The 26047-nt window shown below is 45.4% G+C and overlaps 1 protein-coding gene across 6 annotated transcripts in view; it reads right to left on the minus strand.

Annotated features, from left to right (window-relative positions):
* The window catches only part of fosl2 (FOS like 2, AP-1 transcription factor subunit), a 51726-nt gene extending 27763 nt beyond the window's left edge, over positions 1-23963 (minus strand). Inside the window, exons 1-4 of one of the 6 annotated variants that reach the window (XM_069887720.1) lie at positions 22662-22741; positions 20447-20578; positions 15523-15774; positions 7787-7915 (exon numbers count right to left, since the gene is read on the minus strand). In XM_069887720.1, coding sequence (XP_069743821.1) covers positions 7787-7915; positions 15523-15759 — 366 coding nt within the window. In that variant the 5' untranslated portion in view covers positions 15760-15774; positions 20447-20578; positions 22662-22741. Of the gene's footprint in view, positions 1-7786; positions 7916-15522; positions 15775-20446; positions 20579-22661; positions 22813-23049; positions 23136-23200; positions 23501-23621 lie in introns of those variants that run through there. The other 5 variants (XM_069887721.1, XM_069887719.1, XM_069887724.1 and 2 more) reach the window with 5 other exon arrangements.
* Positions 23964-26047: the final 2084 nt, after the last annotated feature.

The following is a 26047-nucleotide window of genomic DNA, read 5'->3' on the forward strand; positions in this document are numbered from 1 at the left end:
TATCTCACATATCCCAATATCCTTCTCCTTGGTGAATACCGAAGAAAAGAAACTGTTCAATATCTCCCCCATTTCTCTAGGCTCCACACACAGTTTTCCGCTCTGATTCTCTAAGGGACCAGTTTTGTCTCTCGCTTTCCTTTTACCATTAACATATTTGTAGAACACTTTTGGATTAATTTTCACCCTGCTTGCTATAGTCTCTTCGTACCTTCTTTTAGCTTTCCTAATTCCTCTCTTAAGATTCCTCTTACATTCAATGTATTTTTCAAACATCTCCTTAATTCCATGCTTCTGATACCTAATGTACGCCTCCCTTTTTCTTCGAACCAAGTTTCCAATATTCCTTGAAAACTACGGCTCTCTCAAACCTTTTGCCCCTCCTTTTAACCTAACAGGAACATAAAGCTTTTGCACTCTCAAAATCTGATCTTTAAAAGACTTCCATCTCTCTACTACATGCTGCCTATAAAACAAATTGTCCCAATGCACACCCTGTAAGTCCTTTCGCATCTCCTCAAATCTAGCTTTTCCCCAATCAAAAACCCCAACCCTTGGCCCTGACTTATCTCTTTCCATAATGACATTGAAGCTAATGGCATTATGATCACTGGACCCGAAGTGCTCGCCAACACTAACCTCCGTCACTTGACCCATCCCATTTGCCAACAGTAGATCTAACACTGCTCCTTCTCTGGTCGGCACCTCTACATATTGTTGTAAAAAACTATCTTGCACACATTTCACAAACTCTAACCCATCCAGCCCTTTCACAGAATGTGTTTCCCAATCTATATGTGGAAAATTAAAATCTCCCATAATTACAACCCTGTGCTTATCACAAATATCCACTATCTCCCTACAGATTTGCTCCTCTAGGTCTCGGTCCCCTCCGGGTGGTTTATAATACACCCCTACAAGTGTAACCTCTCCTTTCCCACTCCTCAGTTCCACCCAAATAGCCTCCGTGGACGAGCCCTCTAATCTATCCTGCCTAAGCACCGCTGTAATATTCTCCCTGACAAGCAATCCAACACCACCTCCTCTTGCCCCTCCGACTCTATCACACCTAAAGCAACGAAACCCAGGGATATTCAGCTGCCAATCACATCCCTCCTGCAACCATGTCTCACTAATCACTACCACATCATACTTCCAAGTATCAATCCACACCTTCAGCTCATCCACCTTTTTTACAATACTCCTGGGATTAAAATATATGAATTTCAGAGATTTCCCAATTCTTAATCCCTGTTTTCCCTCATCTTTAATAACAACATTATTTACTTTTCCTGCCAATTGCCCTTCATCTTCTTCCAGAGCATTTCCTTTCTCTATCACCTGCCCATCCATATTCAAATACTTACTACAAACTTTCTTTGTTTGCATTCTAACCTTCTCCTTACTGCTCTGTACTATTTTGCTCCCTCCCCCCAAACATTCTAGTTTCTTATTTATTAATTCAATATCCACCCAAGATGGATTCATTTTAACAAAACAGAAGCTAAAAATCTTAATTGTGCTGCCTTATAATAATATTTAAAATAAAGAAGTTGTAGTCCCCCTGTTCATAGTTCCATGTTAATTTTTCTAATGACTTTCTTACCATTTTCACCTTCCAAAGAAATTTCCTAATTTGTTTATTCAGATCTTGAAAAATTTTGGATGTATATTTATTGGTAAGGTTTAAAATAAATATTGAATGTTTGGATAAATATTCATTTTAATACAATTAACTCTTTCAATTAATGTAATAAGTACATTTACCCATTTCTTTAAGTCTTCATCTATCTTTTTAACTATTGGAATATAATTTAATTTATATAACTTTTTGCAAATTGTTATCAATGCGTTTACCTAGATATTTAAACTCGTCTGTCCATTTAAATTGAACTTCTTCTCAACATTGTGAATAGTCTCCTTTTACCAATTCCATTTCTTCACTTTTATCCCAATCTATTTTATACCTTGAAATTTCCCCATATTATCCCCAATTGTCTATAAAATCTTGGTAATGATAATTGCGGTTGAGTTAAATAAACTAATACATTGACAGCAAATAAACTGATTTTATATTCTGTCTGATTTATCTCAAACCCTTTCAACTGTCAGTCATCTTGAACGTTTTGTGCAAGAGACTAAAGCAAACAAAGGTGGTGACAAAGGACATCCCTATCTACTAGATCTAGTATCTAGATCCATATCTTTCGATTTGGTATTACCTTAGCTTTAGGATTCCTATATAAAACCTTAATCCAATTAATAAAATTTACTCTAAAGCCAAATTTAATTAGAACCTAAAATAAAAAATCCCATTCTAACCTGTCAAAAGCTTTTTCTGCATCTAAAGCTACTATAATACTCAAATCTTCTTCCTTCTGCGCTAATTGAATTATACTTAATAACTTAACAAAACTCACATTTATCAATTCAGGAAGATACTCATTAATCCATTCACTAATACCTTTGCTATAATTTTACAATCAACATTCAGTAAAGATATAGGTCTATGTGAAGCTGGTTTTAATGGCTCTCTTTTTTTAGGAATAACCATAATTATCACCATGGAAAAGGTTTCTGGAAGACAATGTTGTTCAAATGCTTGTTCTATTACTTTCATGAATAACGGAATCAATAAATCTTTCAATTCTTTATAATATTCAACTGGAGATTTGTTATTTTGTAGACTACTAAGTGCATCATGAACCTCGTTCAATAAAAGGACTAACTAAATCATCTTCACCTTCTTGTTAATAACAATTGTGATAAATATTCATCTACAGCCTCCTCATCGTGTAATGATTCAGATATATTCCTTAAAAACATCATTGATTCTTTGCGGTTTATATGTCACTTCATTGTTATTCTGTTGTATTGCATAATTGTTCTAGAAGATTGCTCCACTTTTAATTGCCATTCTTTCCCCCTAATTCATAATATTTCTGGTTAGACCACAATATAATTTTCTCTGTTCTATATGTTAACATTCTACTATATTGCAATTCGTTATTAACTAAACTTCTATATTTATCCTCAGAAGATGATTTTTGAATTTCCTTTTCCAATAATGTTACTTGCTTTTCCAATTTATCTATATTCTTCATATATTCCTTTTTTCAGTTTTGAAGAGTAGCTTATACATTGTCCCCTTTAAATAAACTTCCAACGCATCCCAAACTATAAACATAAGTTCTATTGAATGTAAATTAGTTTCACAAAACAATTTTGTATATGTTGTCTTATATAAAAAAAATTTGGCCTTTGCAAAAATAAAGACTTTAATCTCCACCTGAGTGTTGTTTTTCAACAAATTCCAATTCAATCAAACAGCAGAGAATGATCAGATAATATTCTTGTTTTAAAATCAATGTTCAGAACTCTTGATTGATTTTGAGACCCACTGCTCTAGACCCAAATGTTACTGAAATATTTTGCTTAAGAAAAATTGTCATTGACCCATTTCCTTTTGAGTTCTGAAACGGTGCACATAACGAGTCAATTAGGGATGATTAAAACAGTGTTTTTTTCTTTCCACCCACATCCCACCTTGAGCAATCCCTTACTAATCGCAGAGCACCGATGGCAGAGGGAATACTTAAAGTGGGATGTGAGTGGAAAGAAAAAGGTCGAGAACCACTGCTCTATGACATTGGCAGGTGCTGAGTGACACATAGCTCGGAATAGGCAAAGATGGCATCTTCTTTCCCGGGGGTGGGGGGTGCGGCATGAACCAGGTGTGTTTTGGTGCCAATCTTGCAGTTTAGTGCTTAAACGTTATTTTTGATAGACACTTATCAACATTTACTGTCACGTACACAAGTATAATGCCCAGGTACTCCGAAATTCCTACTCACTGCAGCCACAGAGGTATGCAAGGTTCAACAGCAGCATAAATTAAATTGCCATGAGACAGAAAGAGATAATAAAAATAAAAATATAATAAATAAATATTCAAAACATTTCACCAGAATTCAAACATTGTATTATTTGAATTTAAGTTAGCCAGGCAGTGATTGAACTTCATGCCTATGGTTGAATGGTCTGACTCTTGGTTCACCATGATGCTACCGTAACCTGCCCTGGGAGAGTACAGGGAAGGAGAAAGTAACCTCAACAGAACAAGTGGAGACCAGTAGTTTTTATTCTCCTTATTTTTATTTATTTCCTGATCAGATCTGGGTGACATTAACAAATCCAGAATTGATTGCCCATCCCAACTGCTCCTGCCAACCGCAGATGGAGTGGGACGAGTTGCAAATGAGAGGCCAGAGGCCCGTGAGATGAGAGGCCAGAGGCCTGCGAGGTGACCATGACACTCAGGAGGGTGTGGAGGCGAGGAAACAGAAAAACAACATGGCTGGGTGGGGGTTAACTCCCATTGTCCACACTACCAGGATGTTTTAATTAGAATTGTTTATTGTAATCTGTACCAAGGTACCAACTTCGCCTTGCATGCTATCCAGGCAAGTCAACCCATATTTAGGTACACCAGGTAGTGCTTTAATAAAACAAAGAGTTCAGGGTATCATGTTACAGTAAGTTAATGAGTGCTGGATATAGTGTTACAGCAAGTCACTGTGTGCAGGGTATAAAGTTACAAAGTGCAGGGTATAGTGTTTCAGTGAATCACAGAGGGAAGAGTGTCGTGTTCCAGTAAGTCAGAGTGTAGAGTTTACTGTTCCAGCGAGTAAGTGTAGGGTGTAGTGCTACAGTGAGTCACAGCAGAGTAAAGAGTGTAGCTTTCCAGTGAGAGACACAGAGAGTAGGGGGTAGTGTTCCAGTGAGTCACAGAGTGTAGGGTGCAGTGTTTTAAAGACACAGTGCAGGTCACCTTTAGAAAAGTGTATGTGCATCTTTTTTTTTCCATTTAGGAGCCTAATAACAGCAGGGGAGAAACTACTTGAACATGTTTCCAAGCTCATGCATCATCTGTCTGGCATGGGTGGGGGGAGCCGTGGAAGAGTGAAGAGTGCGTGAGTGGAGGTTGGTCCTTTAATATGTTGGCAGCTTTCCTGAGGCAGTGGGGGTTGAAGATAGAGTTGAAGGAGGGGAGGTTGGTTAGTGTGACTGTCTAAGCTGCATCTTGTGACGATCTGTAAAATTGCAATTTTGGGGGCACTTTATTGTACAGGCTTGTAATCCTGAGCTCCGAGTCAATGGGCAGAATGTGACGGACAGAGTGGGCTCTCACTGCTTCCAGATAAAGGAGGGCATTCAGCTCATTATGATCACAGTGAGCAGTCCTATTAGCCCATGGCCCTCTGCCTTCTGTAACAGACAGCCCTATCCAGTCCTCTTTCGAATCTGCCTCACCACCAAACATGGCAGTGAACTGCTCCAACCACTCATGTGCGCAAAACCATTCTCAGAACAATGTTGGCCCTTTTCCAGTACTGTCATGCCCCTTCTCCACACCACCCCCCACCCCCTGCCCTCCCTCCCCCCCCCCCGCCCCGCCCGCAACATCTCCTTCACCGAGTGAAGCACTTTCTTTCTGCTCTATTGGGACTTCAATCCATCTGCCAGGTCCACTCTCAATCTCATTAGTCGATGAAAAACAATCTCTGGCGCTTTGCCAAGTCTCTCCAAAGCCGTCACGGTGCCCCCCCTCAATAGGCCCTCAACCCCAACCGTGCCGACCATCACAAGAGATGCAACTTCCAGGGGCAATAGACCAAGTAATTGGTCTACAAGCTCATGCCACCCAATATAACCTGTACATCCCATGCATTTCAGAACGGTGGAAACCAGAGCAGCCAGAGGAAACTCACTCAGACACAGAGAGACCGTACCAGCTCCTTGTGGTGGATTGAGTTGAGTTTTTTTAAATCAACGTGGATATAATGGACTGAGTGGGGAAGACTAGGAACAGAGGGCACAACTTTAGAATTAAAGGACATCCCCTTAGAAAGGAGGTGAGGATAAATCTCTTCAGCCAGAGGGTGGTGAAGCTGTGAAATTTGCTTGCACAGAATGCTGTGGAGGCCAAGCATTTAAAACAGAGGTTGATAGGTTCTTTATTAGCAAGGGTATCAAAGGTTACAGGGAGAAGGGAGGATTCAAATGGTAGAGCCAACTCAATGGGCAGAATTGTCTAATTCTGCTTCTCTGTGCTGCGGCCTCTTTCCACATGTAGTTCCTTGTACTCGATTCCTATATTTTTTCTAAACATTTTCTCAACCCCGCCCAGACATTTTCAACAACTATTCCCCCCCCCCCCCCCCCAAAACTATCCGTCACTGGTTAATTCATTATAATTTTTTTTTGCACCAATTATACTCAATGCATCAGAAATTAAAGAAATATAATTTTAGTTCTTTAGATTTATGTTTTAGATGTTGTAAAGAAGTGGGCTCTTTTTTACATCTGGTTATGTGATAAGGTAAAACGTTTTTGGAGACTGCTTAAGGAATTTTTAGAGAGTTTTAAAGATTCAATTACTAGCGTTGTTTTTATTAGGTAATGTTAAAAGGTTGAGTTTGATTGTGAGGTCGACTAAGTATCAAATTAGGTTGGCAAAGGCAGTAGCAAGGAAATGTATAGCTATTACTTGGAAAAGCGAGATTGATTTGGGTTTGCAGAGATGGCAAACGGAACTGTGGTCATGAATTCCTTTGGAAAAAAAATAATGTATAAATTACGTGATAATTAATTTTTTCTAAAATTGTGGAGCCCCTATTTGGATTCTATGGGTTCAAAATGTTAAATTCCCCGAAGCTCTTCGTGGAAGTGTGGCTTTGATCTATGGAGGTTTACTGTATTTTTGATGTTAAGTCTCCATTTTCTTTCTCTGGGGGCTTTGGGAAAGGGATGTGGATGGGTATAGTGGTTGAGGGGAGGGGGGGTTATACATTGTACATTAAAAAATTTAAATAAAGTATTAAAAAAACTATCCATCACTGTGCTCCTTTCGAGTTCTACCCTCTAGTAAATACACCGCTCCTCATGAAGACCCTTCAGCAGTGTTTTGATAGTCCAGTTCGAACGAAGGGTGTCCGAAGTGAAATACCAACTGTTTGTCTATCGACTGGAGTCACCCAATTTTGCTTAATTTTCCCCCACATTTTATGGTTTTATTTCAGATTTCCACCATCCACGGTTTTTAAATTTTAAATTTAGACATACAGCCCGGTAACAGGCCCTTTTGGCCCCCGAGCCCATGTCACCCAATTAACCTACAAGCCAGAATGCTTTGAAGGGTGGGAGGAAGCTGGAGCACCCTGAGGTGCAGCCAAGGGGAGGACGTGCAAACTCCTTCCAGTCAGCGCTGGATTTGAACTGTGCTATCCGCTTCGCTAACTGTGCTGCCCTTTTCCTTTTATGGAAACAAAAATCAACTTGAATTTGTGCGCTAAAACTACAGGCCGCTCACGCCCGAGGAGTTAGTCGTAGCGGTAAAAACACTATACTGGAGAAACTCAGCAGGTCAAATAGTGTCCTTTATGTAACCCTTCAAGGTATGGGCTTGTTGATGAAGGGCTCAAGCCTGAAACATTGGTTATGTATCTTTATCTTTGCCACCTAAAGGATACTGTTTGACCTGCCAAGTTTCTCCAATGTGGTGTTTGTCCTTCAACCACGGTCTCTGCAGATTTTTGCAATTTCCCTCAGGAGTTGGTGGTCGCACTAATCTCAGTGGATGGGGCAGAGGGTTTGGGAGGGGGGGTGGGATGGGGTGTGGGGAAAAGTTCACCGGCAGATGTTATAGACAAATGCTTCCTCCTCCAGCCCACCAGATGGAGCAGTCCCATCTTTTGGCTTGAGAAAGTGGCGCGACCAGACCTACCCTGCAGAAGCACGTCTGCTCTTGGTCGCTCCCGGGGCAGCACTGATGGTGGTCATTGGGAAGTCCACAACTCAGGCCATGGTGCCCTGCCTGATAGAGAAAGGGCAGTGGCAGATGGCACTGGAAAATCTAGACAGGTACAGGGTGGAGGGATGGGGAGTAAACAATTAAAAAAAGAGGAGAAACAAAAGGAGAGATTAAAAATATTGAATGGTGTGAATAACGTAAATTAACCCACCCCTCCTGAAAGATGGAGTCCTTCATCACTTCATCATATCCCAGTCCACAAAATATTCTTGGAATGGAGCTACACAGTCAAGTTGGGCATTTACATGGGATTATTATCTTGGGACACCAGAGATGACCCACCCCAGAGATGAACACAAGATATAGGAGCAGATGTAGGTCATTCAACACATCGAGTCCACTCCACCATTCCACCATGAGCCGATCCATTCCTCCACTCCATGACCTTTGATTCTCTGACTATTCTGATAGCTAACAATCTCCGCCTTAAATACGCCCAATGACCTGGCCTCTGCAGCTGCCCATAGCAGCAAATCCCAGAGATTCACCGGTCTCTGGCTAAAGAAATTCCTCAGCATCTCTGTTTTAAATGGCCGCCATTCAATCCTGAGGTTGTGCCCTCTTGTCCTAGACTCCCCTACCATGGGAAACAGCTACCCTGACCACGCCTTATGAAAACAGGTTGAGCGAACTCGGCCTTTTCTCCTTGGAGTGGCAGAGGGAGGAGAGGTGACCTGATAGAGTTGTTTAAGTCTATGAGAGGCATTGATCGTGTAGATAGCCAGAGGCTGAAATGGTTGCCACAAGAGGACATGGGTTTAGGGTGCTGGGAGTAGGTACAAAGGATGTCAGGAGTAAGTTTTTTTTTATATATAGAGTGGTGGGTGCATGGAATGGGCTGCCGGCAACGGTAGTGGAGACGGATACGATAGGGTCCTTTAAGAGACTTTTGGATGGATACGTAGAGCTTAGGAAAATAGAGGGCTGTGGGAAAGCCCAGTAATTTCGGCACAACTTTGTGGGCAAGGGCCTGTATTGTGCTATAAGTTTTCTATGGCCTCCCCACTGTCCTTCCAAAGTATGGAGGGAATTTTACAGAAGGCAGTTGGTTTGATGTCCCATCCAAACGACACCATTTCTGACAGTGCAGCACAAGACATAGGAGCAGAATTTAGGTTATTTGGCCCCATTGAGTCTGCTCCACCATTTCGAAACAGGGCTTTTTTTTTTAAAAAACATTTTATTTTACACATGGCTTGCACCATGTTCAACCCTCCACCAGACTTTTGCAATAACAAAACAACTTTGTTTTGAAATGCCTAATAGTAAAACTGACCTTTAGAACATTCCCAGTCTCCTTGAAGCATTTTTATGCCTCAGGCAAGCACAAGATTATCAGTAATTACTTTGTCACTTAGAAATAGGCCTTACACCCTTCCCCAAATAAACATCCAATCTCTAATTAGAATAATTCTCTTGTTAATATTTCTTTTGCAATTGGCTGGGAAACACCGGCAGTGGTCGAGTTACCTGACATATAAAATCGAAGTCTGATCTACATGCGGCAAAGAGTTCAACAGGTTTGAGTCCAAGTGTAGCATCCCTTCCTTCCTCATTGACGCTGCTCGGCCTACTGAGATCCTCCAGCATTTGGAGCTGTGCTCAACAATTTCAAGATACCATAAATCCACAGTAGGCCATTTGGCCCTTCATGCTGAGTCAATCTATTCCCTCAGTAATTTTACCCTTTATCTCCACTCTCCTCAATCCTATTTGGAGTGATTTACAGTGGCTTTGAATACCCCATCCGGTTACTCTACCGAATCCGGATGTTGAAGTAATTGGAACACCCAGAGCAAATATTCATCGCAGGGAAAAGTTACTAATGCCACACAGTCACAACACCAGATGTCAGGATTGAACCCAGATCTCTGGAGCTCTGAAACAGCTCCTCTGTCCGCTCCACCAGTGTGCCATCCCGAAATGATCAATCATTCCAGTGTTACATGGATCGCACAAACGTAACACGGTTTTGTGCTTCTGATAGCGCCAGAGTTTATTCATTTTCTCCCGTTCACACCTCCTCCAAACTGACCAATTGCTCCTCTGGTATTCAAGCTCTCCAGTTCCAGCCTACAATTAGTACAACACCTTTACAGCGCAAGCGTTGATCAGGACCGCGGTTCAAATCCCGCGCTATCAGTAAGGAGTTTTATACATTCTTCCCGCGTCTGCGTGGGTATTGCCCAGGGGCTCCGGCTTCATCTCACCGTTCGAAACTTACCAGGGGTGTAGGTTAATTGGTTGTAAATTAGGTGGCATGGACTCGTGGGCCAAAATGACCTGTTACCGTGCTGGATGACTTAGAGATATCTCCTGATGTTTACTATTCCTGGCTGGGAAACAGGTGCTGGCTGTCCACCCTATCTATGCCTCTCAGAATTTTGTCGACGTCCATTAAGTCTCCTCTCATCCTTTTACGCTCCAAAGAGAAAACAGATAGAAGATGAACTACAATGCCAAAAGGGAAGTTGGCCAAATTCATTACATCAGGGTTACTGGGGACTATCATCCATGTAGTTTACTGTAGTAATGTAGTTTACATTACTAAAAATCTGCAGAGGCTGGAATTCTGAAACAAAAACAGAAAAATGCAGGAAACGTTCAGCAGGACAGGCAGCATCTGGGGGAAGAGAAACAGAGCGAATGGTTTTGGTTGTAGATCCTTGATCAGAAGTGGAAAACATAAAACAAGTTAGTTTTAAATTTCACAAAGGCCAAGAAAATGTCTCAGACATGATAAGGCTATGGCTGCCATGGTGTTTCTCCGCAGAGTTTTCTGTTTGGTGGATAAAAGAGGGAGAGAAAAGAAGCAAAGGGAAAAAAATATATATTAATGCTATGAAAGTCAGAGATATTCGAAAACTGTAAGAAAACGGCAGGAAATACCCAAAAGATCAAATGGAATCTGCGGAGAGGTGAAAACTGAGTTAACATTATACCCTGTAATTCTGTTTTATTTTGTACTACCTGTCGTGCTTAAGTATGGTTTGACTTGCCTGGATAGCGAATTTTAAACCATACCTCAGTACATGTGAAAATGAAAAAAACTCAATTGTATTACAGATAGACAACCTTGCAGTAGGTCTGACCTGCTCCAACACAAACAGGTTTAAGGAAGATATTGAGCTCAGAGCCCTGAAACATGCCCCAGTTGGAAAAATGCCATTCCTCGTGATTACATTGGGCTCCAGGGGAGAGTGCAGCAGGCCATAGAGTGGAAAGAGTGCAGGGAATTTTGCGGCTTCTGAAATGGCCCATGGGAGTACAGGTTGTACCTCTCTTATCTGGTGCTCTGTGGTCCGGAGCATTTAAATCTGTCGCCGTTTGTAAAAACACCTTACAGACAGCGCGGGACTCGAACCCCAGTTGCGATCGCTGGCGTTGTAAAGGTGTGGCGCTAACTACTACGCCAACTGTACTGCCCCACAGTATTATTTCCTACTTTAAGCTTTGTTCTATTTTTGACATGTTTACATAGGGGGATTCCCTTAGTGGTCAATTTATGTTTTACTGCATTTTCTGTGGTCCAGCAATGGCCAGGTCCCATCGTTGTCGACTTAAAGAGGAACAAACTGTACCATCTCCCCGAGGATTCGCAACGACGTTGTTGGGACTTGAGGAGCTAAATTCCAGGGAAAGGTTATGCAGGATAGGACTTTGTTCTCTGGAGCATTGGAGAATGAGGGGAGATTTTACAGAGGTACACAAAATTACGAAGGTATACCTCCATAAATCTTCGTCCGCGAAGCCAAGCCAAAGACATCGAGTAAGTGTAAGGCAGGCTTTTTCCACTGAGGTTAGGTTGAGCCCAGAACTACAGGACATGAGGTAAAGGGTGAAAGATTAAATATTTAAAGGGAACATTTGGAGGAAACTTCTTCATGCGGTCAGTGGTGAGAGTGTGTGTCTGCTAAAATGGTAAATGCTGGCAGTTTCGACATTCAAAAATAATTTGAGTTGGTACATGGATGGGAAGGTTATGGGGGCGGATTATGGTCCGGGCGCAGGTCAATGAGAATAACAGTTCAGTACAGACTAGATGGGGTGAAGGGCCTGTATCTGTGCTGTAGTGTTCAATGGTTCGATGATTGCAAGAGTCCAGGAAGAAATCACACACCACCTCCTCAGGATTGAGCAGCAAATGCTGACCTTGCTAACCACACCCCAGCCTACAATGAGGAAATAGTTACAAATGCTACAAAGCACAGGTAGTGGTTGAGGCCAGAAGGATTAGGAAAGGTTTATGTCACTGATCAACACCAGTAAAGTCCCTTATTAATTGAATATATGCCTGTTAATTACCAGGCAAGTTAAATGTTGAGGTATTCACTGACAAATAATCACATCTCAACCACAAATTGTCCCATGGACCATGCTTTCAACAGGTTTAGGGGACGGTACCTGTACTTATTCAGTACTTGCACAGACATATAGATGCTTTTGCTCCTGTACTTCCCTGCCATAATATACATGGTGTCAAGTGTTAAAACATTCGGGGTTTGGCGTTAATTCTGTTGGCACATGCATGGTGGGATTGCATATTGGGAGTTTGGTTGGCGCACGCACATATATTGGAATTCGGTTGGTGCACGTGCAGCGGGATCGCATACTGGAGTTCGGTTGATGCATGCGCTGTGGGATCGCATATTGGACTTCGGTTGGCATATGTGTGGTGGGTTCATGTATTGGAGTTCGGTTGGCCCATGCGCGGTGGGCTTGCGTATTGGAGTTCAGTTGGCCTATGCGTGCAAATTCAATATTGTCAGGGCATTCAACTCTCGCACATGGGCCAACTGAACTCCAATACGCAAACCCACCGCACACGCACCAACTGAACTCCAATACGCAAGCCCATTGCACGTGTCAACCAAAGACTCGTGTATGCAGACAGGAATTAAGATGGCCACGCCCAGCCTACGAACCCCAGAGTGCCGACTGACAAGGTAAGCATGCACATTTTGGCTCTTCTGTGCCCTGTTTCCCTGTTATAGTTTGTCAAATATGACATAAACCACGTAAAAACAAATTTGGTCGTATGTGCGAATGGGTGTAAGTCGAATAGGTCGCAAGTCGGGGTGTACCTGTATATATTGTAATCGCACATTTGCATACACACATGTACTTTCAAAGTCTCCTTAATGAACACACGATGTCAGTCACCAGTGCTCATAGGTAGTTAGTAATTATAACAGTATACAAAGCAGTACTATATTGCTGTACCATACTGTAAAGAGAGTAAATTGTGCATGCTATCGCTCAACAGATACAAGCAGCATTCTCTGCAATATAGTTATTCTTAATCTCATAATGAGGTTAACTATTTTTGCATAAACATCTTGGAACATGGAACATTTCTGCACAGTACAGGCTCTTCGGCCTACAATGTTGTGCCAACCAAGATAAACCAACTCAACAGACTAAACCTTCCTGCCTCACACAACCTTCCTGTAATGAGGCGACCAGAACTGAATACAATATTCCAAGTAAAAATGCAATGCGAGAGAAGCTCAGCAGGTCAAACAGTGTTCTTTATATAGCAACGGTAAACATACATAACTGACGTTTCAGGCTTGAGCCCTTCATCAAAGTATGGAAGAATGTCGGCAGGCATCCAAACAAAAAAGTTGGGGGGCGGGGGAGGAAGGTGTGGTCGCAAAGGCAGGAGGTGATGGTGGAGAAGGGAGGGAGGGGGGACAGCAGCGATCAAGAGGAGGAGGGCTGGCTTGGGTGAAGGGAGGGAAGGAGAACTGGAGAGGGGAAGGGAAGGTGGAAGGGGAAAGACAAGAGCAGGTTAGCAGAAACTGGAAGAGTCGGTGTTAATGCCATCTTGCTGGAGAGGGCCTAAATGGAAAATCAAGTGTTGTTTCTCCAATTTACAGGTAGTCTTGGTGGAACAGTACACAAGGCCATGGACAGACATGTGAGTGTGACACAGAACTGAAATGGTTGGCTACTGGGAGGTTTCTGTTGCTACAGTGGACAGAGCAAAGGTGCTGAGCAAAGTGATCTCCCAAACTGCGCCCAGTCGTGGTCTAACCAGAGTTTTATAGAGCTGCATCATTACCCGACTCCTGAACTCAATCCCCAGACTAATGAAGGCCAGCACACCACGACCTCTTAACTAGCCTATCAACCTGTGCAGCAACTTTCAGAGATTTATATTTATACCTGCCCCTCCCATTCCTCCTGACTTACACCCCTCCCCTGTTTTACACCCATTTCTCTGTACTACACCTCTCCCTCTCTCTCCCCCTGTATTACACCCCTCCCTTTCTCTCCCCCATATTACACCCCTCCCTCTCTCTCCCCCCTGTATTACACCCTTCCCTCTCTCTCCCCTGCATTACCACCTCCCTTTCTCTCCCCCCTGTATTACACCCTTCCTTCCTTCCTTTATTTCTCTGCACAAGAGCCAACAAATGTCAGTAACCTCACATTAGACACTGGGTTCCATTGCTGGGGTCTCCTCATTCTTAGCAACTTGGTACAACACAGAAGCCTGTCATCCAGCTCAATGAATCCATGCTGGTTTTAAACAACCCCATCAGTCCCTGCCTACCTAGTTACTGACAGTGACTAGAGACCGCTTTGACCAGTCCCCAATTCCCTCATCAGCCCAGTCCCCATTCCCAAACCGCCAGGAGGCCAACTTTTCTCGCACAGCTGCTTCATCCAAACATCCATTTCCATTATTCCAGCATCACTACACCTTCAACTGACAGGCAGCTGTCCCAGATCTGGAACGCACTTGCTAAATCTGTCGGTACCTCCATTTCCTTGGCCAAGATCCTACCGCTTTGGGGCAAGCCATTCCCTACACCAGGTCACGTGGCACACGCTCAACACAGCCTGTGTTGTATTTGCTATGCTTCGTGAAATGGTTAATATTGATGGGATGGCGATTTCAATGGCAAACCCAGCTTTTACTACCCTTAAAAGCCCCAGAAAAAGCAGCCATGAGTCTTAATCTCCAACATTTGGTGGGAATGCAGCAAGAATAAAATGAAATCAGTGGAAGTGGGTGGTTGACGGTCAGTCAGGAGTCAGGGGGCCGAAAGGCCTCTTTCCAAGTCATGTGGTCCATGGGTGGGTGTAGCGGTTAGCACAATGCCTTTACTGCACCAGTGATCGGGACTGGACCAGGTTCGAATCCCGCGCTATCTGTAAGGAGTTTGTACGCTCACCCAGTGTTTTTTCCAGGGGCTCCCGTTTCCTCCCACCCTTCAAAAAAGTACCGGGGTGTAGGTTAATGGGATATAAATGAGGACGGCACAGACTCGCAGGGCCAGATTGCCCATTTACTGCGCCGTAGGTCTAAATTTAAATTTTTTAAAAATCCACATGGCAAGAATAGATTGGGTACAAGACAGCATGGGGAGAGGTAATTTAACCGTATGTATTTAACCGTGCAATTACACCCAAGTAGCCTACCAACCCCGTCCATTTTGAAGGGTAAAAGGAAACTGGAGTACCCAGGGGAAACCTACGCAGGTCAGAAGGAGCACATACACATTGACGGATAAGAACGTGGATCACTGGCTCTGTGACATTAACCGCTGCACTGCGTCACCCCATGAACGAAGATCAGATCATAAAACCTCCAAGCTGATGGCCATTTCAATGGGGAAAAAAAAATGCATTCTCACCTGTTCATCCCTTTTCCTTCGTCCTCCTGTCTCTCCGATGGTTTTGATTACTCCGGGTCGGTGTAAGGTGGTTGAGGACGGCGAGGAGATGCTGGTCCCTGGTAGGTTATAGGGGTGCGATCTGGGGTAGGGGCTGGACATGGAGGTGATGACGGTGGGCTGCACCATCCACTGCAGGTCTTGGCTGGTGGTGATGGCGGTGATCGTCGGGACAAAGGCACTGCTGGATCCCGGCATGTCTGCTTGATACTTCTGTAGGGAGTGGAAGGGAGAAGTGTGGCAATTAAAGAACAAAACCATATCAGGAAAGCTCATTGCTACAGCCCCATTACAGTACAATTTAGACATACAGCACGGTCACAGGCCATTTCAGCCCACAAGCCCGTGCTGCCCCAATTACACCCAAATGACCTATAACAGTGGGAGGAAACCAGAGCCCCTGGAGAAAACCCTCGCAGACACAGGGAGAACGTACAAACTCCTTACAGACAGCACAGAATTCAAACCCCTGTCCTGGTGAAAAATAAACAAAAAAAAACTCAACAGGTCAGGTGGCATCTGTGGAAAGAGAACCAATCAACATTTCCAGTCATCCGTAGAACTGTGCACTGTTTCTCTCTTCACACTTGCTGCCTGGCTTGCTGAGTTTTTTTTCCATTACCCTGTTTCAGACTTCCAAAATATGCAGGATTCTTTTTAATGTTCAGAGTACAGTCATATTTACCCCTGGCAAATGTCACTGAGAGATTTGACTAATAGCAAGCAAGTCACTTCAGAATGGAAGAAGCAGAGGAAACTGTCAGCCCTTCCAACCTTCTCTGACCCTCTTTCACATTGCTAACTTCTGCTCACCTGTCCATTCCCAATAACCCAGTCCAAAATATTCAGTGACCAACTTATTCCTGAATTATTTCAGGACAATGCAAATCAAAAGGCTGCAGGTGGTGTAAATTGGAAGCAAAAAATACTGGACTCATTCAGCAAGTGGGGCGGGATCCAGGGAGAGTGGGGGACCCCCAAATCAGGGTGTTTTGCGACAAGAACACAAGACAGAGGAGCAGAAATAGGCTATTCAGCCCATCGAGTCTGCCCCTCCATTCAGACATGAGCTGATCCATTTTCCCACTCAGCCCCATTGCCTGGCCTTCTCCCCATAACCTTTGATGCCCTGGCTAATCAAGAACCTATCAATCTCTGCCTTAAAAACACCCAATAATTTGGCTTCCCCACAACTGCTTGCGGCAACAAATTCCACAGGTCCACCAGCCTCTTCCGTCCTGAAGTTGTGCCTTCTTGTCCTAGATTCTCCCTCCATGGGGAAACAAGCTACTCTGTCCATGCCTTTCAACATTCCAAATGTTTCAATGCGATCCCCCCCCCCTTCGTTCTCCTGAATTCCAAAGAGTACAAGCCAAGAACCATCAAACATTCCTCATATGATAACCCTTTCATTCCCAGAATCATCTTCGTGAAGGTCCTTTGAATCCTCTGTAACGTCGGCACATGAAATGAGGACCCCAAAACTGCTCGCAATATTCCAAGTGAGGCCTCACCATTGCCTTATAAATTTTCAAAATCACATGCCAGCTCTTATATTCTAAGAGTAGACATAATTCTCACAAAAATGGAACAGGTTTTAACCTATCTTTCAAACTGAAAATCATGCAACTGTTTGTGACATTCAAAAATTAATGAACAGCTCCAAAAATGTTAAACCAGGTTACAATTTCAACCATCAGAGGAATGTATTCTTGTGTGCTTGGCTGTTTCAAATTTTTGGTGGTGTTTAGGTATGTGGACCTTACATGCAAAACATGCAGACACCAAGACACAGTCTGAATTTTCAATTGTATCCTGATTGCCAAGATAATTTCCAGAAATTATCCCAATGTAGAGCAACTTCAGTGGTGTGGATTGACTGTAGAACAGAAATGCTCGCAGGGGATGTGGATGGGGAATCTGATAGAGCAGCCATTTTTAACGGGGGGGGGGGAGCATTCAGCCCTCACTGGGGCTAAAATACATTTGAGGGGGGGGGGGCTGGACTGAAATCATAAAACTTTTTTTATGTAAGTCAGAAGAAGAAACCAACTAAACGACTGCTTCACAGGGATCATGAGGGGGTGGGGGGGGCATAACCTTCGAGCAGAATCCTTAGGGGACCATAGCCAAATAAAAAAAGTTGAGAATGTGTTAGAGGAATTTTAAATCATGGACATAGACTACAGAGAGAAAAACTGTTCCTATGGATGAAGGGGTCAAGACTGGGGGATGGGACATTGAAAGGTGACAACCGAACCAAGAGTGACATATGAACGGCCCAGGCCCAAAACATTGGTAACCCTTCACTTCCTACGAATCCTGCATGACCTGCTGAGTTTCTCCAGTACATTTGTTTATTGCACCCGATCCCAACATCAACTCCAGTGACTTATGAAAACTTGTTGCACAGAAAGAAGCTGGAAGACCCAAGCTGGGTAGTATTGACGATACTTGTTTTGTTTAAAGGGGAGATGGATAAGTATCTGATGGGAAGGAATTTGCAGGGCCAGGGGAGTGGGTCAGGTAGATTGCTTTTACATTGAGCCAATGGGTTCAATCACCTCCTTCTGTGCCTCAACCATCCTGGATACTGTGAACTCAATAGAGACTCGGGAGGTATAATATATTTCTCTGTGCTCTTGAAATCTTGATTATATATTTGTTTCCTACCTCTATGGGACATTCTGGCTGTTCTCACTCAACTACAAATGCAGGGCGACGAGAGGCAAATGTTTATGGTGATGGGATAGAAAAATTTGTATGTTTTCTGGAAAACTTACAATTATAAGAGCTGTCCACCAAGAGAAAAAAGATTTGTGGAAGGACGTGAGCAGAGGAAAATTTAGGGGAGATGTCAAAGGCAAGGTTTTTTTTTTACAGAGTGGTGGGCGCCTAGAATGCATTGACAGGGGTAGTGGTGGAGGCTGGTACAGCAGGGATGTTCAAAAGATTTTTCAATAGGCACATGGATGCAAGAAAAATAAAGAGTTATGGGGGTGAGGTCAGGAAAAGTTAGATTGTTTTGGGCCAGCAGAACATTGTGAAGGGCCTGAGCTGTTCTAATATCCAGTGTGATTGAACAATTTCTGTCTGTACATTGGTGCGCACACATATAAATGTGACTTTGACATGCACGGCCATGTTCATGAGCATTTCAACATTGATTTTGCCTGGATTAATTTGATGCTGTTATGACTGGGTGTAATCCAAGGCTTCACAGGTTGAAGGCCACTGCTAACGTATCTTATATTTATGGCTATGTTAAGAGGGTATCTCATGACACACAAGATGCAAACTACAGTTCAATTCTGTGTCTCATTACTACACATACAGAACATGACAATCTTGCAATTAAAATCACTTATCAAGTTTATCTCCCATTTACAGATCATGATTCCAACCAGACAACTGGAGTATAGGACATAAATACAATGCAGATCTTAAATCAAGGACCAAATTGTAGTAAAGCAATAAAATTGGTCATTTGCCATGGGCTTCAAGTGGTCCATTTTAAATTGATAGGTATCCAAAAGGGAGACTTTGAGAAGAGAATGAGACTGTCTGGATTGCCCTGACATAGAGGTGGTACAGACTCGAACAGTCTGAATGCCCTTGATTTATGGGATCTGGAGAGAAGACCAGGTGCAAAGAGGAACTCGGCTCCTCTGCTCCCACAATCTCCTTCGCCATAAATGCAATAAAAACAAACACGCTCGGAGGTGGCATTTTGCATTCTCATTCAGCAACAGGACTCAAGCCTGTCTCCGTTTGCCTTGGGGAGGGGGCCCCAAGGTGGAACCCAGCCTAATGCTGTGATGAGATGTGAAAATGAGCCTATCCAGTCCCTCTAAATGATGCAAAGCAGAGCTCCACAGTGTTACATTCTGTGGGACTAGACAGGAAGGCCATATTACCCAACACCACCCACTACGCAGAGAAATACACAAAAGTCTGAGAGACATTTTCCAAACCTTGATGAAAGGCTCAAGCCTGAAATGCTGATTATGTATCTTTATCTTTGCTACATAAAGGACACTGGTTGACCGACTGAGTTTCTTCAGCATTGTGTTTTTATATCAACCACGGTGTCTGCAGACTTTCATGTTTTACTTCCCAAAGTGTGGGGAAAAACTCAGCCAGGACATCTAATGGGAAGGAAGGGGTAAACAACATTTCAGGCCCAAGCCCTTCACCAAAGTATATTTCCCATAGATGCTGTGGAGTATTGCACTGCAATCTCACTGTCTGCAGACTTTCCTGTTTAACTCCATGTCTCTGGGCACAGAAATAAATAGGTACTTATCTTGCCTACCTTATTGTTATGTACATCAATACACATAATATGTTTACTAGTAAAGGTGCACTCAGAGGGGCAAATAGAGCACTCCAATCAATCACATCACTGAAACACACTGTGATTCCTCTTTCCTTCCCATGTAACCTGCTGAGTTTCTCCAGCACGCTTCCGTATTGTACACTCTAACGTGGAAGCTTGCCGTGTATTTCCTACACCAGCTTCAGGGCCAGTCTTCTCCTTTCATTTCCATGCATGGAGAGGTGGAGATGGTGCAGTGGAGGTTTAATCAGGTTGATTCCTGAGATGAGGTGGGGGTGGGGTTAGCCTATGAGGAGAGATCGAGTTGTCTGGGACTGTACTCGCTGGAATGAGAGTGGATCTTATAGAAATGTTTAAAATTATGAATCAGAATTTATCGTCATGAACAAGTCATGAAATTCACTGTTTGCGGCAGCGACACAGAGCAAACATTCATATTATCACCATCTTACAACATCATTATAAAAAAATTAAATAATTGTGCACAGAAAGTAAAGCAGTGTCTATAGTTCACTATTTATTCATGGCAGCAGGAAAGAAGCTGACCTTGTGCCATTAAATTTTTGAGTGTTCGTCTTGAAGCTCCTGTCTCTTTTTGCCCCGATGGTAGCAGAGTGAAGAGGGCATGAATTGGGTGGTGGGGGTCTTTGAGGTGAGGCTGCTTTTGTAAGACCCTGCCTGAAAAGGCATAGATAAGATAGAGGTCAGTTGTTTCCATTAGTGGGGGAGACTAGAACTAGCCTGAAGTTTCAGGGGAGTAGATTTAGGACAGGGATGAGGAGGAACTGCTTTTCCCAGATAGTGGTGAATCGACAGAATTCGCTGCCCATTGAAGCAGTGGAGGTTACCTCAGAAAATGGATTGGAAACAAGGTTGGATTGAATTTTTACATAGTAAGGGAATTAAGGGTTATGGGAAAAGGCCAGTAGGTGGAGATGAGGCCGTCATTGAATGGGGAGCAGACTTGGTGGGCAGGATGGGCCTGCTCCTATTTCTTATGTTCTTACACTCTCTCCGATGGATGATATTTGGTGAACTCAGTGTCTCCTCAGCCCCATAGAGTTGTCAACTCAAAGAGCAAGGGCACAGGCCTTTCGGCCCATCCATTCTCTGCCCCCAAACTCCGCTCTGTTTCCAGGACACACGCAAAGAACCTGCAGAGGCCAACCAGCCGACCCATCAGCTGGGAACAAGAGTCGAGAGACACATGGTGAACGGACCTCACCCCCCCCCCCCCCCCACCTCCCGGGCAGTGCCACACGAGAGGGGAAGAACAACACACCCAAAGTGCACCTCTGGCAGTCGATGGGTGGCGGGTTATGTTCCCAATAAAAAAAAAGTGCCTTAAAAGCTGAAGCTATTCCAACCGAGAATGATTTCAAACCACAAGAGCCAACAAAACGCCCACTGTGTGACAGGGAGAGTTGGGGTGTCGCCAACAGTTGCCCATGGAGCAATGTCTTTACAGTAATTCAACACACAGAAGCGAAGTGCGAGAGCGGGAGGGAAGGAGGAGGGGGCTGATCTCAACCTACGGGCTCTCGAGGGTCCCGCGAACTGCTTCACAGTGAAGACCCGAAAGAACCGAGGAGGAAGGGTTGGTTTTAAACGGCATGTATCAGAACCAGCAGGAAGACGCAACTTCAACTGAAGGACAATCCCACCCTCGTTTTCTCTCCAGATTTCGCCTCGAAAAGCTGAAGCAGCAAATCCCGGAGTCCACCCCTCTCTTTTTTTTTTGAGAGCCGAAATCTGTTTTGTAAAATCCCAGCCAAGTCTGGCCTTGCGCAATATTCCCTCCAACTCGCCCCATTTCTTCACCGACCTTCACAGCAACAAGGCGTGGAGGGCTGCGTTCAATAAAGTTCCTGCAGACGCGGGCTACGGTTAAAGTGACACACTCCTCGAATATTCCCACCCACCCACCGAAATGGGAATAAACCCCCATCTTTTAAAATTAAGGATTCGGACAGAAAATGATTCCCTTTCAAGGGGGGGGGGGGCGAGTTTTGCCACTTTACAGCCAACTTTAGGCTGGATTATTTGAGGAGAGGGTGGAGATGTGTGGCCTCTGGTCTCGGTGGAAAGAGTGACTGCATCTGAATTTTATTCCCGACTCTTCTGTTCGGCCGCTTTGATGTAATTTTGTTTTTGAAAAGCCGAGAAGGAAATTTGAGGGAAAAGAGAGAGAAAATCTATTAGAGAGAGAGAGAATCTATTAGAGAGAGAGAGAGAATCTATTAGAGAGAGAGAGAGAATCTATTAGAGAGAGAGAATCTATTAGAGAGAGAGAGAGAATCTATTAGAGAGAGAGAGAATCTATTAGAGAGAGAGAATCTATTAGAGAGAGAGAGAGAATCTGTTAGAGAGAGAATCTGTTAGAGAGAGAATCTATTAGAGAGAGAGAGAGAATCAGACTATTAAAGGCAGCGAGAGATTTGTACAGAGATTGTGAGAAACCAGAAATAACTACAAATCTTCGCACGGATTCACAAATAGTCAGGAGAGATAGAAGAGAGAACTATGTAAAGATCCGTCAAGGTAATGAACTGCAAGAGTGTGACAAATCCCTTGATTACGGGGGCCCGGGATCGTGTTGCTACCGGGAGAGCCCGATCCAAGACCAGTTCACATCACGTTAGAACCCATTAAAGCGAGGAGAACGATCTTCCCCAACGGATCATTAAAATAACGCGAACCCCGGCGACGCGGAAATAACGCAGGATGGTTTCAATGTTACCCCGTCCTTCTGAAAGCCCACCTGGGGACACGGAGACCGTCTGACGCCGCTCAGACTTGGTGATTCAACACTCGCGCAAGTGTTTCCAGGAACCTTTCTCAGACCCTGAACAGCCTCAAGCTGTTCCGAGCCAGGGCGACGGACAACAACCCTCCGAAAGCAGCGCAGAGCCCTGCACTGGCTCTAGAAGGGAGGCGCTCTCTCTCTCTCTCATACACACACACTCTCTCTCTCTCTCCAGCCATCCTCAATCTACAAGTCGAGAGAGAGAAAAAAAACACACTGATAAAAAGAAAATAGACGGAGAATCGGCTCAAACAACTTGGAAACATTCAATGGAGTAAAACACGAAAGACAACAGACCCCGTGGTCGAAGTCAGCTGGGAGAAACCCAGCAGGTCAAACTTACTAGATGGAGCAAAGGAAAAGATACATGACCAGCGCTTCGGGCATCAATGAAGTAAATTGATTTGGGGAGTGGTCTCGGGGTGGGGCGTCACGAGCACCCCAGCCTTCCCCCCCCCCCCCACCCCCACCCCCGGCAAGGTCCCAATCCTTACCTGGACACCGCCGATCGGACCGCTGCCACCAAACACGTTGTCCGCGCCGGCCGGGGACGTGTTGCTGCGAGAGGGCGTATCGTATTTCCCGGGATATTCCTGGTACATTGTCTCTCTCTCTTCTTCCCCCCCCCCCACCCCTTCACCAATAAATCAAGTGGGGAGGGGGTCTTTTCAGTGTTGTTGTTAAAGCGTAGCCGACCGTATTCCTGCTGAGTAGATTCGCTCTCAGTGTTGGTGCATCTGTTGACAAATCCCCCCTCCCCTGCTTCAACAAACCCCTCGCTTTGGACAAGGTGTGTGTTGGACCCCCCCCCCTCTCTAATGCCCCCGTTTGTTCCTCTGGGGACTAGGAAAATCCATGCATTTCCTGCAATCGCTCCCGCCCACCCCCAACTTTCCAGATGAAAACTTTAATAACTTTTTTTTGAAGTCGTCCTCTGTGTTTTTTTTTGGTGGCGGGTCCGTTCAGGTTGGCCGATGACTAACGCGTTGCGCCGCCTCCCGCTCTCCCTCCCTCGGCGAGTGTTCGCTGCCGCTTCGCCTCTCGAGGTTGGATGACTCAATCCTCTGGTATTAAATACGTCTGCTCGCTTTATTTCTAACCCTTTCCCGCAGCCTTGGGATTCACGTCAACGCTGCTGGATCCGCCCAAACTCATCGGAGCCCACTTTCCGCGGCGGGCTTCCAGAGCGGCGGCCACTCCGCCCCAACCTCACCTTGACTCTATTTCTTCCTGCATTTCTCTATTAACTTGTTTGACAGAAGGGGGGGGGGGGGGGCGATTTGCAAACGTCCGGCCGTCACATCGGGGCTGTGTCAGATTCATCGTGTACCATGGTTTCGTCCATTGACGCAGGGAGATACCTAAAAATGGGTATTTGCGTCAAATGATGCGGGTTGTGGGTTTCCTTGGTTAACGTGACGTCTGTACGGAGGGATTCCCTTTACGCGAAAGAGACAGCGCTGAACGCCCCCTTTCGCGCCGGTCCCCACCACGCTCCACACACTCCTTCCCCTTCCCTCTGTCGCCTCCCCGCACTCCTCTTCCCCCTTTTCACCCACCCCCTTCCTCTTTCCCCCTCCCCTTCCCCCGTCCTCTTCCCTTTCCCCGTCCCCTTCTCCCTCCTCTTTCCCCCTCCCCTTCCCCGTTCTCTTCCCTTTCCCCCTCCCTTCTCCCTCCTCTTTCCCCCTCCCTTCTCCTCCTCTTTCCCCCTCCCTTCTCCCTCCTCTTTCCCCCTTCCCTTCCCCCGTCCTCTTCCCTTTCCCCGTCCCCTTCTCCCTCCTCTTTCCCCTCCCCGTTCTCTTCACTTTTCCCCGTCCTCTTCTCCCTCCTCTTTCCCCCTCCCCTTCCCCGTTCTCTTCCCTTTTCCCCGTCCTCTTCTCCCTCCTCTATCCCCCTCCCTTCTCCCTCCTCTTTCCCCCTCCTCTTTCCCCTCCCCTTCCTCGTCCTCTTCCCTTTTCCCCGTCCCCTTCTCCCTCCTCTATCCCTTCTCCCTCCTCTATCCCTTCTCCCTCCTCTTTCCCCCTCCCTTCTCCCTCCTCTTTCCCCCTCCCCTTCCTCGTCCACTTCCCTTTTCCCCGTCCCCTTCGCCCTCCTCTATCCCCCTCCCTTCTCCCTCCTCTTTCCCCCTCCCTTCTCCCTCCTCTTTCCCCCTCCCTTCTCCCTCCTCTATCCCCCTCCCTTCTCCCTCCTCTATCCCCCTCCCTTCTCCCTCCTCTATCCCCCTCCCTTCTCCCTCCTCTATCCCCCTCCCTTCTCCCTCCTCTTTCCCCCTCCCTTCTCCCTCCTCTTTCCCCCTCCCCTTCCTCGTCCTCTTCCCTTTTCCCCGTCCCCCTTCTCCCTCCTCTATCCCCCTCCCTTCTCCCTCCTCTTTCCCCCTCCCTTCTCCCTCCTCTATCCCCCTCCCTTCTCCCTCCTCTTTCCCCCCCTTCTCCCTCCTCTTTCCCCCCCCCTTCTCCCTCCTCTTTCCCCCTCCCTTCTCCCTCCTCTTTCCCCTCCCCTTCCCCGTTCTCTTCCCTTTTCCCCGTCCCCTTCTCCCTCCTCTATCCCCCTCCCTTCTCCCTCCTCTTTCCCCCTCCCTTCTCCCTCCTCTTTCCCCCTCCCCTTCCTCGTCCTCTTCCCTTTTCCCCGTCCCCTTCTCCCTCCTCTATCCCCCTCCCTTCTCCCTCCTCTATCCCCCTCCCTTCTCCCTCCTCTTTCCCCCTCCCTTCTCCCTCCTCTTTCCCCCTCCCCTTCCTCGTCCTCTTCCCTTTCCCCGTCCCCTTCTCCCTCCCCTTTCCGCCTCCCCTTTTCCCCGTCCTCTTCCTCTTTCCCCGTCCCCTTCCCCCCTTCCAGTTCACACACGTTCCGGGCTACTTTTGAGACCAATTCCGCCGCTTCGATCCGTTTCCAGCACTCGGGCCGCCCACCGAGTCCCGCACAGTTGGGAGAGGTGCCCCGAAGCCGGGTGACAACGGAAAGTGCACAGCCCAAGAGGTGAAATCGTCCTTGGTCTTATTGAAATAGAATTAACCTGAAAGCGTGGAAGGAGGAAAGGTGTCCTGGGTTCAAATGTAAATCGTGCAGGTGTGCGGTTGGGGAAAAGGACGGGGGAATTATAGATCTGCCCTGGATTAAAATGTGAAATCCCATCCCTTCCCCCCCCCCCCCACCCCCACCCCCAGATTAAAGCGAGCACAGACCCCTCCCTATTTAATATTGAGCGTTGAAGAATGAGGGAGGTATTTAACATTATGAGGGGGATAGAAAGAGGCTTTTTCCACTGAGGGTCGGTGAGATACAACCAGAGGGCACGGTTTAAGGGTGAAAGGGGAAAGGTTTAGGAGAACAGGAGGAGGAATGTC

This window comes from Narcine bancroftii, chromosome 6, assembly GCF_036971445.1.
Source record: "Narcine bancroftii isolate sNarBan1 chromosome 6, sNarBan1.hap1, whole genome shotgun sequence".
In the NCBI taxonomy this organism is placed as follows: domain Eukaryota; kingdom Metazoa; phylum Chordata; class Chondrichthyes; order Torpediniformes; family Narcinidae; genus Narcine; species Narcine bancroftii.